The following is a 20,587-nucleotide window of genomic DNA, read 5'->3' on the forward strand; positions in this document are numbered from 1 at the left end:
CTTGTTTGTATGGACAGCCCCTAAATTTGGCCGGTTTGCATCTCTCTCTCTCTTACACACACTCATTAATAAACATCTCACTGACACAATGAGTTCCACTATTCCTCCTCCATCATTGTTTCAGTAAACTCCAGAGAGAAAGAGAGTGTGGGAGTTTGCCGGACCAGGGAGACGCTGTCAGTGACGGGGGGCAAGCGAGAGAATAGCCACAGGAATCTGCCCAAAGCTGAAGGGATGTAGTTCTTCTGAAATAACTTGATGAAGAAAGTTCTCCAATCTGACAGTGAACAAGATCTGTTGGCGTTTTACTGGGGATTAAGTTCTTTTTCTCCCTTGCCTGTTTGTTTTTAGAGAAATTGAAAGCTCTGAAGGATTTAATGATATTATTTCTCTATTCGTGGTTTAAAGGTTTTCTAATTTGGTTGATTCTGCTTTCGATATTGGAGTGGATTTGATAACATTAGAGGATTATTGCAAGAGAGCAGGCTGCACTTTCATTTTTTTATTTGTTTTTTTTATACATCTGTTGGAGTACTTCATTTTTGTGACTCTTAAGAGTAGTTTTGTGAGTGTAGGAGCTGATTATTCTTATACCCATGGCTGTCCCTGAACCTGTTGCCACCCGGAGGTTGGCACTGGACTGTCGTACTCTGCTGGACCACCGCCCAAGCCGTGGTAAGAGGTCCCATCTCTGCCAGGATACTGATGTATTCTTCTCTGTTGAATGCCATTGTGTTTACTCTAAAGTGGTGTCATTCTAGCATTTTAAGCATATTTAAGCGTATTTGCATGAGATGCACATTTCAGTTGAATCTTATTTTGTGCATATGAAGAAGTCTAGTTTAAAGTGTTGTCTGTCTAATGAAGAACTCTATGCCATCGCTATAGAGTTGTTTGTGGTTGGCAGGGTGTTTCTACGCTGTTCTGTGATCTGTTACTAACTCAATCGCAATATTATTTATTGGAAGTGATGACAATGCAGAGGTACCTAGATGCTGTTATTAATTGTGTCGTCATGGAAACAACCATCTGTGACTGACACTTGGCATCTGTGCTCTGGTTGGTTTTAATTAAGCAAATTTTGTTGCTAATTAGCCTGTGTAAATGTCACTCGGCTGTTAGTGGACTGATCTCTTCAGAAATCTGATGATTATCCTGATGTTGTATTTTGGATTTGAGCTGTGCTGAAAATGTCAATAGTTATGATTGCTTTAGCTTTATTTATTAATATAATTGGTGTAACAGATCAAAAATCTCATGGTTTGGATCATATTATGTTTCTTTTAGTCATAACATTTTTCGGAGCCAAAAAGTGGAGCAGACAAATGTAATTTGCTTTCCATTTATTAAAAAAACAGCACTGCAAGACACTTTTGTTTTAACAAACAGAACTTAGAGCCTGTCATTTTATTAAAAATAAAATGAAGAAATAATCAGTTGAATAAAAATAAACTGTAAAATGTTCAGTACTATGAAAAGGTCAATGCTACTACTACTGTTGCTGATAACACTAAATGTAGAAACCTGACATTATAAAATGTACAACTCATATTTATATTGTCTCATTTTCAATAATTGATTCAGTTATTCACGCATACAACTTCACGTTTCATTGCTTGATCATTTTTGAAGAATTATTCAGTGGCATATTTTTGATTGCTGCTTGTCGCCACCTATTGGTTAAATAATGCAATAGCTCCCTACAACTTTCATTTTTGAACGTCGTTAAATGCATATGATGATGATTTATTTTAGTCTTTAAAATAAACATAAGTATTCTTATCTAAACTATAAACTGTTATCCCAGTACTGCTGTGTTAATTGACTGTTTGTAAACTAAAGACTGAATCTCTTTCTTGATTTTTGCGTTTTTCAAACACAGATGTGAATGCAACGATTCGAAGGTTTAATAAGCATATGCAAATAACCATCATTTATGATTTATGTTGCGTGGGTGTTGAGATCCCGAACTTATAACGATTAATCATGCAGCTTATACTGAATGCATTAACTCAGGCTAAACAAACAATGACAGAAAACACCTTTAATAACCTTAGAAACCCACCACATTCTAAATCACTTACCACAACTTCTTCTGTTAGCATTATATTTCATAGGAAAGCCTAAATGCTTTCATATATGTGATTTGAATGACGTGAAAGGCGACCTCTCTGTGATCTGTATAAATTTGAGATTAATCTACAAGTAAAAAAAAAGTAATAATCTGCGGATCAAGTGTGTTCTGAACCTTGAGTTGTGATCCTTACAAATCACGGATTAACCGTGGTTCGTTACACCCTTAATGAATATTGTCAGCTAATGCAAATGTCTTATTTGCTTTAAAAATAAATCCTATTAGACCCTTTTCACAACACTGTTATGGCATGTTTAATGGTCATCATAATCATAATCATAATCGTAAATCCTTGAAAGTTTTTAATATTTACATTTTTAAAAATAGCATATGAAAATGTGATTCACTGCGCTCTAAGTTTACCCAACTATGACACCCTACTGCTACTGAGAAATCCAGAAATGTGAAAAGGGTCTTTTGTACTTTGACTTGTTTATTTATGTGTAAAGTTATTTATATAATAATGTGGCATATGTAGTACATTGTTAAACATACTAAATAAAATATAATGTGTTTCAACAGCCTTTTTTTCTTTTTTCTTTTTTTTTCTTTTTTTTAATTTATAAAAAATTACTTAAATTATTTATTGGCTCAATTTCGACTTCAGCTTTAAAATGTTTAGAATATGGACTGGATTAGTGTTTATTAGTCCTGTCATTATTACTTATTCTACACTATAAAAATGCTGGGTTCCACACAATTGATTTGTGTTGGGACAGCATGTAAGAAGTTAATAATTACTTTTTACATGTTGAAGTGGATGGAACATAAAACAATTAAGTTGACCCCCCTCCCCCAATCTCAAGAAATGTGTTGTTTCAGCTTATTTTAAATGTAAACCACCAGCAAACATAATTTTTGAGTGTAAATGTTTAATGGATTTTGACATAAACCTTCATTTAGCATTTTTTTAACTCAATAGCTGTTTCCCAAATCGCATACTTATGCACTATTCTACGCCCTTTTGTAGCATAAATAGGGCAAGTAGTGCGTTCACACCGAAAACTCTAAAAATAATAAGTGCACTTTAATTACCCGGATGATGCACTCATTCAGCTGCTAAAATGAAGTGTGGAATGATGGACACTTCACACACTCAACTACCGCAGGTTTGCTTGCGTAGCGGAAGGGGCGGATCTATCGGGCGCACTTGTTGGATAACTTTATTTGTTTTGGATGGTGAAAGCAAATTTCTCCTGCGAGAGTGATTATAGCACTGCCCGATGGTGAATGCGGTTATACTCACGGCAGGTATTATTGGATAGTTTACTCATTTATTTCACTGATTTGGCAACCGTCAAATGTCATCAGAGAAATGGTTTGAATTTCCTCTTAGTAAAAAAACAATAGTGCTCCATTTGGGACAACACTACATACATATACTATCCTATTGAGTGTGTAAGTGCATAAGTACATAGTGCATGAGTGCATAGTGTATAGTTACTGATTACAAATTACTGATCACTACTCGAAAATTGTAATCTGATTACGTTACTAATTACATCATACGCAAAATGTAAGCGGCCCTATTAGCAGCTACGCTTCTCTTTACATTCAGAAGATACCTTTACTCCTGATCCTGCACAATAATCCAATTTAGCCTGTTTAGGCTGAGTTGGGCCACTGTGTTTCTGGGTACCGGTGTCCTCCTTGGTCACGAGTATTGTCATATAATGCTTTCTGTTCAAGTGCTTAAACAAGTTGCTGGTCGAGTTAAAAGCTGTTGAAAGCTGAAAGTTGAAATTCCCTAGCAATTTAAAAGCACATGCTTATTAACTGACGCTGCAGCAGAAAACATGATTTAAAAGAAGCATTTGTAAATTCAAAATATTATACTTTCTCCTAAATATTATATTTGTAACGCAAGTAACACAATTACACTTTACTAACTAATCAAATTACATGCATAAAATGTCATTCGTTACATTACTGCGTTCCTCAAAAATGTACTTGGATTCAATCAACTGACAACAGAGTTGGGTGTAACGCATTATCAGTAATTATGTTCCGCTCTGGTGTCAGTTGATTATGATTAGTATTTCATATCTAATAGTATTAATATTTTGCTCATATTCATTGCACTACATAGCACTGATTCATTTATTTGAACTGTGCATAGCCACTGCACATGGACATTTGTAATTATGTACACACCCACTGTACATATACATTTGTAATTGTTTATCTATCTGCACACCTCTGTTTATTAATAGCAACCTGTACATATATTCATTTATTGTAAATCTCTGTTCATAGCTAATACAACCTGTGTATTATGTTCATAGTACATCCATCTGTAAATATGACCATAGTTTTTCTATAATTGCACTTTATAACTTATACCTGTATCCTGTACTTGCTGCTAGTGCACTGCTGGTTAGACTTAAACTGCATTTCGTTAGCTTGTACTTGTACATGTGTAATGACAATGAAGTTGAATCTAATCTAATCTTAGTATTTCAGTCTAATGCAATGTAGATTCGTGCCACTGTCTGCAGGATTTTCAGCATATGTGAAAGCCCACATTATCTGTGCTATTCGTGTATACTGGGTTTGTCCCAGCACACGCATGGCATGTGAGAGAAGGAGAGTGTAGGAGTGCATGAGGAAAGGCATGCATTACGAGAGAGAAAGTCTGTGTTTGAAATAGCATGCTGCTAACATACTGTTCTAAAGCCCTATTTTTATGCTAACGTTTACTCAGGAGGACATAAGGTCATTTCAGAATTTACTGGTGGTAGTGTGTGATTTTAAGGTGTGGTATGTAGGACTTCCGGGTGGCATGGTGGCTCAGTGGTTAGCACTGTCGCCTCACAGCAATAAGGTTGCTGGTTTGAGTCCTGGCTGTGCCAGTTGGTGTTTCTGTGTGAAGTTTGCATGTCCTCCTCGTGTTCTCGTGGGTTTCCTCTGGGTGTTCTAGTTTCCCCCACAGTCCAAAGACGTGCTATAGGTGAATTAGATGAACTAAATTGGCCGTAGTGCATGAGTAGAGTGTGTGTGAATGAGTTTATGAGTGTTTCCCAATACTGAGTTGCACTGGAAGATCATCCGCTGTGTAAAACATATGCCAGAATGGTTGGTGGTTTATTCCACTTTTGCGACCCCTGATAAATAATGGACTAAGCTGAAGAGAAATTAATGAATGATTTTTACATCCAGCCCCTTTGAAATAATGCATATTTGGGTTGCCAGATTGGCCATCAGTAGTTCACAGTTATGCTTGAGGATACGCTGTTTGCAAAATAAAAAGCACCTCAAGTCTGTGCCTGCATACTTTGAGGCAGCCTTGACTGATATGAATAAACTGTGTTTTCCACCAAGGTCAAAATATTATTGGGTAAACTGGCAGTGGGCGGAGTTACACAGACCAAAACAAAGACATTTAATTCAGCATAATATAAATTGAAGGCATATCCTGAGAATTGTTACGAATCTGGGAGGAACTTCTGCCGAGAATGAACGAGCACATGCCTCTCTCTCTCTCTCTCTCTCTCTCTCTCTCTCTCTCTCTCTCTCTCTAGGGAAATATTGTAAAAAATTTGAAAATTTCTTTTCCTCAATCCTTATCAGATTATATATTAGAATCCATGTCAAACAACTTCACAGAAGTCCCCTTTCCAGAAATGCATGTAATGCCAAAAATAGAAAATTTTGGAAATAATAATGATGATAATGTTAATTTGCTTCTATCTTTTAAAAATGTAAAAAGTCTTCCTTTTTCTATAACAAATAAGCGAGTTTTATATAATATTTGTGTAAAGTTATTCTTTATTAGACAGTTAAAAGGAAGAAAAGATACAATATGGAGATCTTTGTTCTCTGAATCTGGAATTATTTCGCCTTCTTGGCGTTTACTATACAAAAACCCTCTTCCAAAAAGGTCTGGAGATTTACAATGGCGAATTTTGCACTGTTCTTTGCCAACAAGAATGTTTCTGTTTAAATGCAATTTTTCAGATTCTTCTTACTGTCCTGTGTGTAAAAAACTTGATGATGTTTTTCATGTTTTTTATGAATGTCGTAAATTATTGCCATTTTTTAATATGTTTAAGAAGATTTTTAGCAGGTTAGGACTTAATTTTACAAATACAATGTTTATTTATGGTTACAAGTACTCTTTTAAAAAAAGAGAGATTTGTACTTTTTCCAATTTTCTAATTGGCCAGGCAAAATTAGCTATCTGGAAGGCATACAGAGCTGACTTAGAAGATCAGAAAGTTAATGTAATTATTTTGTTTAAAGCTTTTGTAGAATCAAGAATTCGTTTAGAACATGAATATTATCGAATGAACAATGACGAATTGAGTTTTGAAAGAAAATGGTGCATTGGCAAGGGCTTTGTATTTGTGGAAGACAACAATATTTTTTTTTGACTGGGAATAAGATTAAAAAAATTTTTTTATGGTTTTATGAAATATATTGCTTTTTAAATTGTATATAATGTAAAATAAATAGCATTAAAAGTCAAAAGTCTCTCTCTCTCTATCTATCTCTCTTTCTCTCTCTCTCTCTCTCTCTCTCTTTTTCTCTCTCTTTCTGCCTCTGGTGCTCTCGCTCTCTCTCTCTGTTGCTCTCTCTCTCTCTCTCTCGCTCTCCCTCTCATGCTCCTCCCTCTTAGAGTGTTGATTGGCGAGCAGAAGGTGGACACTCGTGCGTTCAAAATGAGCATTATTCTTTTGAGACCTGGACGCGCAGACTGGCGCAATAACCAAGGTCATCCCAGCAGGATCATAGCTTCCCCATCGCTGCCCATTAACATGTGCGATTTGCTCCCGTTTTGTATCGCATCACTTTCAGCCTTCAGAGCAGCAAACCGCATGTGTGTGAGCTTGTAGAGTGTCTAAAAATCTCTCATCTGAGACCCTTCAGGAGAGGACTGAGAAGAGAGAGCAGCTTCACTGACATCCAGAGCAATGTATGGTAAGCACTTCAAGCTTGTGTGTGTGTGTGTGTGTGTGTGGTTTGTGGAGGTTTGTGCGTAATGAAAGGAAACCGGAATCTTCCCTAACTGCATTCCTTGAGCACTCATGCATGACTTCTCTTTCCAGCACTCAAGAAGTCACTATAAACGCTAATGTGTGTGTGTGGTGGATCTGCTAATCAGACGCTGTGATGAGATTGATTTTTGGTAGGTTTGTTTGATTGATCTCAATGGTGATGATGGGCTTCTTAAGAAGGGCAAAGTTTTGTTAGTGCGTGTACATTTACGGGAGCTGGTCTGAGCTGTCTTTTGTACTACGGTACATTGTGTACGTTTGATGACCCTTAAGTGCGGTTAACTGAGTTGTGGTGTTAACAGATCGGGTTTCCAATGGATGTTTATCGATTTAAAGATGTGAGGAAACAGTTGACCTCTTAGTCAGGTCACAGTAGAGCTGATCAGTGCTATCATAGATAAGACTGTTGCTGTCAATCAGTTCTTTAAGCTTTGATTTTAACCTCAGTTCTTTAGTTTCAGTTTAAAAGCTTTTTTTTTTTAATGGCATTTCTCATTACAGGACACTATTTAGACTCTTATGAAAGTCCATGGGCCTTTTTTGTCATGTTTATTAAGATTTAAACAGCATTTTAACAGTACAAAGACTTGTTTACAGATATAAGATAAATTTTTTTGGCAAATATTTTTTGTGTGTATTGTTTTTCTCACCTTATTGTTTGACTGTCTAATTAGGATAGCCATTAGTTTCAGATGTGGTGTGGTGAAAATGATAAAACTTCACAATTTTGCATTACTTGTTTGACCTAAAGAAGACAGTGTAGGTCAAAACATTTTAATCTTCATATACCGTGGTCCCTTTCTTTAACGCTGTTCATCTTTTGCAGTTTCACAGATTTCAGTGCAATTTGCCATGCTTTTTTTCTACAGCGCATTGTGTTCTGTGTCTTGATTGGCTGTAGACCACTGTTAATTAATCTCCTCCATGCTGTGTCTCCTGTACAGTACAGAATGGGTTTGCTTGCCAAATTTACATACATTTTCGATCACTAGCAGTGTGACTCTGAAGTGCTGTACTGTTTGCAAGTTTTCGCCCCAACAAACCCCACCATGTCGATGAAATCTTCTGCACCGTCAAAGGCACCTGCAGTATCACCCAAAAGGCAGAGGAAGATGCTAACCATCGCACAAAAAGTGTGAAAATGTTAATGGCTGTCTTAGAAAAGTGTGTAAAGTGTGTAGTGAGGAGTTTTACAGCCTTAAAACATCTATAATAATTGTAAAAAACAAAGCGGACTACTCTACAGAATTCACCTATTGAATGTAGAACAGAATGAATGAATGGTTTTTAATGTATGAATGTAGAACGTAACACCTGGTTAAATTATATGTCTTTGGGATGTGTGCATACTGACTTATTTCCATCATTTTCATCTTTTTTTTACATTGGTAACAGCCATTTTTAACCATAATACATCATCATTAATGTTCAATGATTGTTTACTTTTAGGGATTTGCTTAAATTGTAATAACAACAGTTTATTAAAACCAAATACTTACTCCCAGGGCCATTTATATCAAAGTTGATATTTAGTCACACCATATGGGCGTTTCGTAACCTCATTTTACGAAGTGGGTCTTGACCCATTGCTCAACGCTCAGCCTGGAGGACCAGGAAATACACACATACACCATGGACAAGTTAGCTTACCCTAATTCACCTACTGCGCATGTATTTGGACTGTGGAGGAAACCTGAGCACCCAGAGGAAACCCACGCAAACACAGTGAGAACATGCAAACTCCACACAAAACAGCCAACTCATCCAGCCGGGGCTCGAACCACCGAACTTCTTGCTGTGAGCAATCCACTGAGCCGCCCTAATTAAATCAAAATAATCATTCAAAATTATTATCCCAATATACAAAAGCTGGTATCATATGACGTAGCTTACAAAAACTGTGACAGCTCAGATGTGACATTAATTGTATTTATTTAGAGGATCTGAAATGGTGTCTTAAAGAACGTTCGCATTTATCAGAAGGTGCATGCTTTGGGATTCAATTATAATTTAACAGAGCTCATTATCTTCTCTTACTTGCAGCACACTTTGTATGAGTATAGATAGCAATCGATCGATATGCCTCAATGGAACACAAAAAAATCAAGCGAGTCAAGAGACAGAAAGTTACAACCAGACTGACGATAATGCTACTATCTCCTCGGAAGCTAACACCAGTGTTTCCAAACCTGGTACACGGCAAGTTATTACAGAATTCTGGAAAAAGACATTACCTAAATAAATGATGAAAAGCTGAGTCCGCTGTCTCCGCTATTGCAACAACAGAACGAAAAATTTGATCACCATAAAAAACGCATCGCCAAAATCTGACCATATGAAGATCGTAAGAGCCCATCACGTTTCAAGCAGAGCTGTCAAGACAGCATTTCCGTATTTAAGGGCTGTTATAGTGAGACAATAATTGTACTTTCACTTTAATTAGAACGGCAAATCATGAGAGTAATGTTTGAAATGTAGCGTTATTTAATTACGAATATTATAACAATGAAACTAAACCTACCTAAATTGAATCAGTTTCAGTCTATAGCTTGTTTTCCATCAGCCTGAGTTAATGCAAATTTTGTTTAAAATATAAAAAAAATTCTGAAATTGCGAAGTTGTGTTTATGCTTACTTGATGTTGTTTTGCGAAAAAGGGTTAATACAAATTATGTGGATATATATCATTAACACTATTAGCAAAAAAATCCTGATGTAGGAAACATTACAGCCATATTATTTAGTCCAGTGGTTCCCAAACTTCTCAACCCGGGACCCCTAAAATAACAATGCCAGTGACTTGCGAGCCCAACATTCCTCGGAGGTGGTTAAAAATATACCAACGTTGCATAATAATTGGTCCATGTAAACTTGAGCATATTGACAACACAAAAAAGTGCAAGTCTAACAACCATATTATCTTATCGTCATTTATTAATTTGTTTAATTTAATATTAACCTCAACTAAAGAGACTGGTGGGCACAATGTTTTCAGCACAAGTCTATTCTTGGTTTGATTTTAGAGATCATCACACACAGATAGTCCTCAATGCTCAGTTCCTGCATTTATTTATAATGTATTCGATTGGCATAAAGGTGTCAGAAAGTTTAATCTGGTGCAATAAAATTCGCTGCAGCTGATGCTATTGCTGTGTTGTTAATCTAATGTAAACACACAGATCCTATCAAAAATAATTGAAAGGTTGATGTCTTTTTATTTGCATGATGTTGTTTTTTTGCAATTATTAAATACTTTTTTTTTTCTTCTGGGGTTATGGATAATACATGGTAATTCCAATAGTTTATTTAAATTTATGTGACTTTTGAAAATCACCAAGCAACCTCCTGTCATTGTCCCACGACCCCCACTTTGTAAACCACTGTTTTAGCCAATGTGCAATTTAGCAATTCTACAACTGAATAAAATTTTGAGAATTTTATTTTATATCTTTTAAAAATTTGAAAAGATTTGCTTTGCTTTAGGATTGAAACCCAGCTATTGCAAGATTTATTCAAAACATGCTCTGTTATGCTCCTTTGTGCAAGAGGTTGTTCAGAAATATTTTGGTAGCAAAATGGTGCTAAAACAGGTCTTGTCTAAATTTATTTTTAAGCTTAGCATAATTTGCCCTAAGCGTCATTCATTTATGATAATCAAATTTTATTTGACAGGCTGCAAAGAAACAACAGTAGCTAGTTAACCTGTCCTACCTTGTAAACGTAGATGCATCAAAAACACAATGTCTCTGAACACTTTTAATAGTGCTGTTCTATATTTTGTCGAGGTTACAAAAATGTATTTTTAAAGGACAAATCAGAGACCTCAATAAAAAAATATTGTTTAAATATTATACTATTCTGATTCATTACTGTATATGCAATGACATGAAATTTGATCAGATGGCAATATGGATTTTTCTCTTTAATTATTTTCCATCATTACATAGATTTGCAGCCGATGGCTTCAGGTAGAGGTGTATGGTTGTGTGTGTTTTAGAGACGTCTGCTAAGGCGGCCCTTCTCCCCTCTCATGTAAAAATAGAAGATTGTGACTCTAGCTGTATGTTATATAACATCACCGAAGGGCAGCGCAGCGTCTCCTAATGCTGACCCACTGAGCTCTTCACATCGCTGATTGTGCATGTTTTATACGTGTTTGTTGCAGTTGATGTATATAATGTATATAATAACCATATAATTGTAAGATCTGACTACAAATGTTTTAGTGAAATTGATATATAGAGACGGTTCTAATGTTTCCAGTGACAGTAGTATTGTACGTTCACACAAAACAGCACATTTCCCTTTACTAAATTAGCATTTGGTGTGAGTTTGCAGCCAGAGTCGTGTCACTTTATGCTTTACTCTTGATGAATACAAACGGTCCTTAAATACACTGTAAAAAAAATCTTGCTTTCTTAATTTTATTTTGGTTGAATCGAATGAACTTTTCTAGTTATTTCAGCTTGCCTCAATCAGACTGACTAAACCTACTAAGTAAAAGCTAAAAAATGGCAAGATGTCCTTGCTGCAGTCTATAGCAAGATGACTTACTAGAATAGTAAGTAACACACACTAAGGCACTGTTTACACCAATACGTTTTAGTTTTAAAACGCATATGTTTTGCTACGTTTATGCCATCCGTCCACACTACACCAGTTTTCGAGAGCATTTCCGAACATTTTGGAAACGCTGGAAAAGCTGTTTTAATTCTAAAACACTGCTGTTCAGTGTTAGTGTGGATGGGGGAAAACGGAGATGTTTGAAAACGGAGGCGGGGCTGCAGACATTCGCCTATCTGATTGGGGCTTTACCCTCAATATTAAGTCGCCTACACACAATTCAGTCCTGCATCCTCTCCTTGTAAGTTCAGACTTTGCAAGTTTGATATGGGAAGTAGACTCCCGAGGACACGGGTAAATCTTCAAAGGGAACAGTGTACTTTATAACCTCATTCACATCACCCTGGCTATGTTGTTTCTTTATCTTGACAATAAATTGAAAACATGATTTAAGGAACTGCCTATTTTCATTTTGATATTAGCAACTTAACAGACAGCAGAAATGTTGAGGCATTGTGCTGCATATTTATATGAGCAGCATCATCTTCATGCATATTTAAAACAAAATGGAGCCTGTAACATAACTGACTCTTTTCATTTTCGTTGAAAATACAAACATACCCTCTTTTTTTCTGAATATCAGTTTTAATAATCAATAATGGCCATTGTAAAAGTATAACGTACAATAAGTTTATACATTAAAGGAAATAAAGACAAGCAATCAGTCAATATACAGAATGTAGGCTACGTGCTTACATTAATTATTAACTTATCTTTGCGCTTGGCCAAAACACGTTACCTGAGAACAAGTAATAGATTCAAAAGACCAAAATCAGGGAATATGTTGTTAGATGTAGACAACAAGATAAATTAAATATCACGTTTAACAAATATAGTGAGATTAGATCCAGCGGTAGATTCTCGATGAACGGTCACACGAGCACAGCTCTCATCTATGCTGCAGCGCATGCCAGAGTGTGTGTGTCTGGTCATGTGATATGCGTTTTTATTGGTGTGGTGTGGACGGAGAGTTGTTAAGAAACGTTAGTGTGGACACTAGTTTTAAAAAGCCATTTTAAAACTAAAACGTGCTAGTGTAAAAGGGGCCTAAGGTAACGCTCATGCTACTGCTACGGTTGGGTTTAGCGTTGGGGGAGGTGTAGACTGTCATCCACTATGTATAGCTGTGGGCTGCAGTCAGGACTGTCTCAAAAATGCAGTTGAAACCTGATTAACTTATTAATTTAGGTTAAAGTAACCTAAAAACATGTGTTGTCATGACTTTTTGACAGTGTTCATCAGCGGATTGCTCGTATGTCCGCTTATAGACAAACCAGCTGATCGACGTGACTTTGAAACACTCCAGTGTACCTGTATCTGTGGTTACACTCCGTAAACAGCGATGAGTTTGACCTTGACCTTCACAGCCAATCACAGTCATTTCTGTTGAGCATGTGAGCATAATGGCTAATCAGCTGTGTTTGAAGAATGTGCTCAACCGAACTTAAATGTTAGTGGAAAATGGGCGTTTTTAAAATTTCATTAGTGATTGGTATCGCAATCCATATCGTGACAACCCTACTTTCTAGTTAATCGATACAAAATAAAGTGCTAGCGATTTCAAGTTTTAAAAAAACATTTTTTTATAGCTGAAGAAATATAGTGGACAGTTTTTTTCTATTTTGTTGCAGTGTTAAAGAAGAATTGACTATACTATTTAAAATCTCTGGATTTTTGATCATTTTGTGAAGTGCACATAGTTGTTGGCTGTTGTCAAGCATTTGGAACACATCCCTATAATCTAGTGAACATGTTCTTGCACTGTAATCAAGGAACCGTCCCTTCATAATTAAGGCCCTGTTTCAGCTGGGAATGCTGTGCTGGTTGTGAATTTATGCAGATGTCTGAGAGAAAGCAGGAGGTATCTGAATACAGCCTTGAAGCCCTGAAAAAAGCTTTGTGCGCAGCAGTACTGGTTGCTGATAACTGGCAGTTTGTGTGAGGGAAAGAGAATGTGTTTAATTGTTTTTGTTCTCTTCGTGCCTGTGATATCTTGAGGTGAGGCCTTTAAATGGTTTGAACAACACTGTAACAATGCAAACTTTCTGCTGTTCGCTTACAGCGCATGTCTTCTCCAGATATTTGCAGGCAACTTAGACTGCATGTGCATAAGTATTTTAATTAAAAAGGAGTTAACTCCGCTTTTTTTTTTTTTAAATCCAACACGATTTCACGACAAGTCATAACTTTTAGATTTTGTGACTAATTTATATTAATTTGTACAATCTCCTTCGTACAATTTAGTACGATTTGCTCATCCCCTAATGACAGTTGGCTTTAGGGGCGGGGATAGGTGCCACGCCTCCTTTTTAAATTCGTACATTTTCATATAGCTGAACTCATTGTCAAATTTGTACGAATTAGCCACTTAATTGACAAAACATGAAATAGTTATGCAGGTAGTCATGTCCACACTAGAAAATCCAATGCAATCTTACTGCAATTTGTAACTTTTTGATTTAATGGCTAATTCATATGAATTTGCACGATCTCATTTGTACAATTTACTACAGTTTGCTCATGCCCCAATAAAGGTTGGGTTTAGGGGCGGGGTTGGGTGCCACGCCTCCTTTTAAAATCATACATTTTCATACAGCTGAACTCATTGTCAAATTTGTACGAATTAGCCACTTAAGTGACAAAAAATAAGATAGTTACGCAGGGAGTCCTGTTCACACCAGAAAATTCAACTAATTCTCACCGCAAGTCATAACTTTTTGATTTAGTGGATAATTTGTATGAATTCATATGTCCTCATTCGTACAATTTAGTTTGATTTGCTCATCCCTCAATGACGGTTGCGTTTAGGGGGGGGGTTGGGTCCCATGCCTCCTTTTTAAAATCGTATGTTTTCATACAACTAAACTCATTGTCAAATTTGTACGAATTAGCCACTTAAGTGACAAAACATAAGATAGTTACGCAGGGAGTCCTGTTCACACCAGAAAATCCAACTAATTCTCACCGCAATTCATAACCTTTTGATTTAGTGGCTAATTCGTATGAATTCGTATGTCCTCATTTGTACAATTTAGTATGATTTGCTCATCCCCCAATGACGGTTGTGTTCAGGGGCGGGGTCGGGTGCAACACCTCCTTTTTAAAATCGTACGTTTTCATACAACTGAGCTCATTGTCAAATTTGTACGAATTAGCCACTTAATTGCAATCTTACTGCAATTTGTAACTTTTTAATTTAGTGGCTAATTCATATGAATTTGTACGAACTCATTTGTACAGTTTACTACAGTTTGCTTATGCCCCAATGATGGTTTCGTTTAGGGGTGAGGTTGGGTGCCACACCTCATTTTTAAAATCATACGTTTTTATACAGCTGAACTCATTGTCAAATTTGTACGAATTTATTGACAAAACGTAAAACAGTTATGTTTCCTTGTGAGATGAGGCTGGAAAATTCCATATCACTAAGTGTAAGACTAAAAGCATTTAATGATTCTGAATGTGCACATGAGGTTTATTTGCTTTTTATAATTGAAAGGAATGGTGCATGTATACTTTTGCTGAAAGCACTGTGGTATCAGAGCAGATTTGTTTCTGCTGCATCCATCCGCTGATGGAGGAAACAGTTGGAGATGCTTCCTGCTGTTTGAGTGACCATCATTAGACCGTCTCCTTCCTTCCCTCTGTAATCTCATTCCTTCTGTCTGTTTTTAATAGGCATCATCTTTTCTCTCCCTCTCTATGTGGTTTGTAGAGAATGTGTTTGGATGCATTGATTTCCCCCACAGTTTTGCCCCCGTGACACAGTTTGTTTGGCCTGTTGACACCACAGATTAATCAATGGTGACAGTTCTGTCAACATCACACATTCTGGCACAAGATGAGGACACAGAGAGTTCAGACTTTCCCATCTGTGGCTAAACTCTTGTTATATTTTGGCCTAGCCTGTTGTCCGGTACTCTATAAACGAATGACTGCTTGATAAATGTGCCATTTTGTTCTGTGAGTGTAGCGTTCTGCTGTGCAGTATGTGAAACACATCATTTGTCAGTGTGGAAAAAAAAAACTTGCCAGACAGCAGGTGAAATAGAAAATATATGAAGCCAGGAAACTCCCACACAGGAAACACCAGCGACTCCATGAAGTGATGATGAACACTAATGTTGAGTTCACACCGCGTGATTTGCAGTTGTTTTCACACTGCATGACTGTCCTGGGGTACACTGAAAAAATCTTTCCTTACTTGGAGTTTTTGGCTTTTTCTAATACAATTAAGTGAGTTTTTTCAAGTGGATTATTTAGTTAATTTAGTTATTTAGTTAAAATTATTTAGTTTGTTTTAAGGAAAATCTTGACTTGTTATTTCTAAAAAATACCATATGTTTGCAGATATTTAAGAAACATGCCAAGTGAACATTCTTGTTTATCTGCAAGACAACGCTGAAGTCAGACATTCTGCTTTAAAAATGTGCTTTCCGTGCTGGAACGGCTGTCTTTGATTTGGTTCTTTTAACCTGCCCAATGCCAGTTTAGCCAATTATATTTCAGTGCCCCGGGTTAGAGGTCTGCAGGTCTGCGCCGCGGGACCCGACTAGATTTCTGCGGCGTGGGAATAAATTTCCGAATAAATCGCGGGAGCGGTCGGTAACGGGTTTGATTAGGGACGGGAGCAGACTGTCTAGCAATATCGCTCCCGTCTCCCGAGCGACCACGCGTGTGTGTGTGTGTGCGTGTGTGCGTGTGTGCGTGTGTGTGTGTGTGTGTGTGTGTGTGTGTGTGTGTGTGTGTGTGTGTGTGTGTGTGTGTGTGTGTGTGTGTGTGTGTGTGTGTGTGTGTGTGTGTGTGTGTGTGTGTGTGTGTGTGTGTGTGTGTGTGTGTGTGTGTGTGTGTGTGTGTGTGTGCGCGCGCGCGCGCGCGAGCTTTGCCTGTGTGTGTGTGTGTGTGTGTGTGTGTGTGTGTGTCTGTGTCTGTGTCTGTGTCTGTGTGTGTGTGTGTGTGTCTGTGTGTCTGTGTGTGTGTGTGTGTGTGTGTGTGTGTGTGTGTGTGTGTGTGTGTGTGTTTGTGCGTGCGTGCACGCGCGCGCGAATGAGAGAGAGAGAGAACTGAATTGTGGATCCGTCAGCGCTGTTTCAGCTGCGTTGCTTGCTGCAGAAGTTGGGGAGTTCTCAACTTTTCATGTGCCAACGGAAGCGTCAGCCAATCAAATTACTTTATGCAAATACCCCAGCTCAGACGATTGCGGACTAAATTGATTGGCTGACGCTGCTATGTCGATCACCAGCTTTGAATCTCCTCTCCGTCCAAAGATAACCGCTAAGCGGTTAGGATTTTGGCAGATCACCTACGGCACCTTTAATTATGAAATAAAAAAAATACCTTTTAAACTTTTATTTAATGTTTACAATGCAAATCCAATTAGATCCACTAATGGTAAACAAAGCAAGTCTCTCATATAATCTATATCTACTTATAGACAGAAAATATGACTTTACAAACTGTATTGTAAATAAATCATATAAACATTCTCATATTAGTTAATATTATTACTGAAATTAATAAAATGAAATTCAGTTAATTTAATTTGTTTTCTCTGGGCCTACCCATGTGGTATGTCTTGGTGAGGAAAAGGTTTAACGGGAGCATCTGAGCATATAAATCATGTGTATTGCTTTTATTTGACGTCAAAGAAGTCACTGTGTGGTTTCATGTCCACTTATCTTCTTATAGAGAGCGTGCCGGAGTTGTTTTGCATATAGCGTTGATCTGGCCAAGTGCAGATCACTACGATCTAGTTTCAGTGAAAACAGAGAAGCCTCAGCCTTGACTAGCCAAGCATGTGTTCAATGCCCATTACAAGAAATAAGGTTAAAGCTGGTGTGTTTCATTGACTTTAATAGTGTGACAGATAACACTGCATCTGCTAGACCAATCCAGCTTCAGCTTATCAGTAGACAATGAATAATTAAAAGTGTTAGAATGAAGTTTTCTGCATTAAACACTCTTGCATCTTATCTGCTAGATGGAGATTTAATGAGTGGGAGAGAGTCACAGGAGTGAAACACAGCTGTTTGTGAGGGGGTGGCAGAGCTGGCTGTCAGTGCGGTGCCATCTCTGTCTGTTCATGTGGGCACAGAGTCACGGCGCAGTGCAGCAGCAGCAGCTCTCAGCATTTAACACATTATCAGAAAACCTACAAAGCCTTAAGAGGGAGTTAAGCTAATAGTGCAAATTATGTCTTATTATTTCTAGGCCTGTGATGATACCTATTTTGTGTTTGTTCTACAATGTATTGCTACAAAATGTATCGCAATAAATGACGTTATTGTCATTTTAATAGGGCTACACAATATATTGTTTCAGTGTCGATATCGCAATGTGTGAATCTGCAATAGTCACATTGCAGGATCTCAAGTGAATTTAAACAATTTGGAAACAAGAAATGTTATAGTATGTCACGTTAACAAAGATTACTTGTGTTTAATTTAGGGCTGGGCCGATAAACGATACTATATCGAATTGTGATAAAATGTATGTCAATAATAATGATTACCAGGGCTGGATTAACGTAAGGGCCCACGGAAGAAGGCGGCCCTTGATTGGCTGAAGAATTAATTTGACGCTGGAACTATGACGCTGGAAACGCCTCTTTGAGTTATGCTTTCTCTCGTCGATAATGTGAAGTATTCTTTTCGGTACGCTGCTGTTGATAAACAGTTACGCCAGTGCTAAACTGGGGCTCAGAGTGGCTGTAGCTCAATCAGAATATTTAATAGCCCTGTTTTAGTCACCCAAGGGTCATCAGATGTCACAGGACAGTCAATTATTTCGGCACTACTGCGAGAACCGTCCAGTCGAAGACAGGCTAACCGAGCTTGTCGTGGAACAAAAAGTAAAATTCAAACAGTCCTCATCATTGATGCACTTGTACATGTAGTTACAGAAGGTGGGATAGGTGGAATCATACTAAATGGACTCATAACTGAAGTGGGTCTCGGCCGGTTACAGCTGGACTCAAACCGGCGCACGCCCGCACAATCTTTCTATCACACAATATAACCAAGACAGTGCGAACAAATCAAATAGCCTACACAGGCCTCCATCGTTGCGGAGTATCTACTGTATTTCAAGTAAATACACTCGGTTATGCATTACAGTTAGTCTGAATCAGTTAGAAAGCAAACTTTTTATGAATGTTTACTTTGCCCCTTTTATGAAAACGACAGTAATAATATGGAACCATATAATATTGGCGCTGACTTTCACCAGTCAATATATCTGATGTAAAAAATAAATAAATGAATAAATGAATAAAAATAAATAAATAAATAAACCAAATAAAGATGCTAGTCTTCTGTAACTCAGAAGACCACAGTAAGCTACTTTGGATATATAAAGCATGTATTTTAAAGATATTATATCATTACAGATTTATGTTCAGCTAAATTCTAAAGAAACCTTTTAAAGGTAAACCCTTATTTAAAGTATTTATTATAAAAAAATTATTTAGAAAGTATTGCAAATGTTTTTTGTTTTGCTGATTTTTGCAGCCTGTTTGAACTTTAAAGTTCATATTATGTCATTACTTAATTTTCTATACTTGCTGGCCTATTTTAATAACATAGAAAAATATACAATAATTAAATATAAATCAAATGGTGGAAAAATAGATAATAATATTAATAATAAATAAAAAAAAAAAAAAAAAAAAATATATATATATATATATATATATATATATATATATATATATATATATATATATATATATATATATATATAAATAAATAAATATACACTTTTGTGGTAGGTAAAAAAAAATAAAAGGGCGGCCCTTAGATTTGCTATAGCCCTAGGGCCTAGTGCGTTCTTAATCGAGCCCTGATGATAAGCTCTGGACTTTTTTACTCTATATTGATCTAAGAGGAATCAATAGCAATCTAAAAGTATGTCGATGTTGGAGATGTACCGAATTTTCAGCCACTGAAAATTTATTGGCCGAAAATATGTTATGCTAATTAACAGACCCTCTAATTTTTGTGGCTTCAGTCATTGTTGAGGTACTTTTTTAACCCTGTAAGACCTGAAATATAACAAAATAGGCAGAAAATTTGAATTTTCTGGTACTGAGATGTTTATTAAACCATCTAGCAAAATAAAAAATAAAAAAATGGCCTTATACATAATACAGGCGTTTGTGCAACTTTTTGATCATAACAAAGTTTTTTTAATTACAAAAAATATTTTGCCCTTGACATTTTGACAACAGAGACGATTTCGGGCAGTATTTCCAAGTCTATAGACTTGTATTATTCACTTTGTGGTAGGCATTATAGCAGTTTCAGTCCAAAAAATGATCAGGCAAAGATGCACTTTACACTTACACAGTACATAGAAGTTTGAACTTGAAGTGATTGCTGAAGCAATGCTTTAGTCTTCTGTCAGGTTTCTCCATGTTACAAAATTATCAGTTTCATGCCTTCTAACATAAAAAGGCACATTGCAGCTTGACCTTTTATAAGGTGCAATTATTGTACAATACCCACAATGCATTTTAGGATGCCATTTCAGTCACTACTTAGATTAATTATATCATCCAAATACTGTGTTTGTAATAGGTATAATATAAATTACATTACAAAAATGTGACATGATTGTTCAGGAAAAAAGCACCCTTTATACCTGCTGTATCAAATTTGATACATTATTTGTTGAGAATTAATTGTTAAGTAATTATGCATTGTTTCAGTCAAGAATACCTTTATTTAATAAAAACGAATAGCAATAAAAATTATATTCTTACTAAAACAACTAACAAATTATCAAATATTTCCAGCCAAAAAGCATGCGAGTAACTTAAAGAGAGCAGCCATTTT

At 36.6% G+C, this 20,587-nt stretch overlaps 1 protein-coding gene across 3 annotated transcripts in view; it reads left to right on the forward strand.

Annotated features, from left to right (window-relative positions):
* efr3bb (EFR3 homolog Bb (S. cerevisiae)) overlaps positions 1-20,587 on the forward strand; it is a 71,156-nt gene that overhangs the window by 3,666 nt on the left and 46,903 nt on the right. Inside the window, exon 1 of one of the 3 annotated variants that reach the window (XM_068215484.2) lies at positions 98-675. The exons of 1 other annotated variant lie outside the window; for it this stretch is intronic. In XM_068215484.2, coding sequence (XP_068071585.1) covers positions 597-675 — 79 coding nt within the window. In that variant the 5' untranslated portion in view covers positions 98-596. Of the gene's footprint in view, positions 1-97; positions 676-6,792; positions 7,055-20,587 lie in introns of those variants that run through there. One more of the 3 variants, XM_005170202.6, reaches the window with a different exon arrangement.

This window comes from Danio rerio, chromosome 20 (genome assembly GCF_049306965.1).
Source record: "Danio rerio strain Tuebingen ecotype United States chromosome 20, GRCz12tu, whole genome shotgun sequence".
Lineage (NCBI taxonomy): Eukaryota > Metazoa > Chordata > Actinopteri > Cypriniformes > Danionidae > Danio > Danio rerio.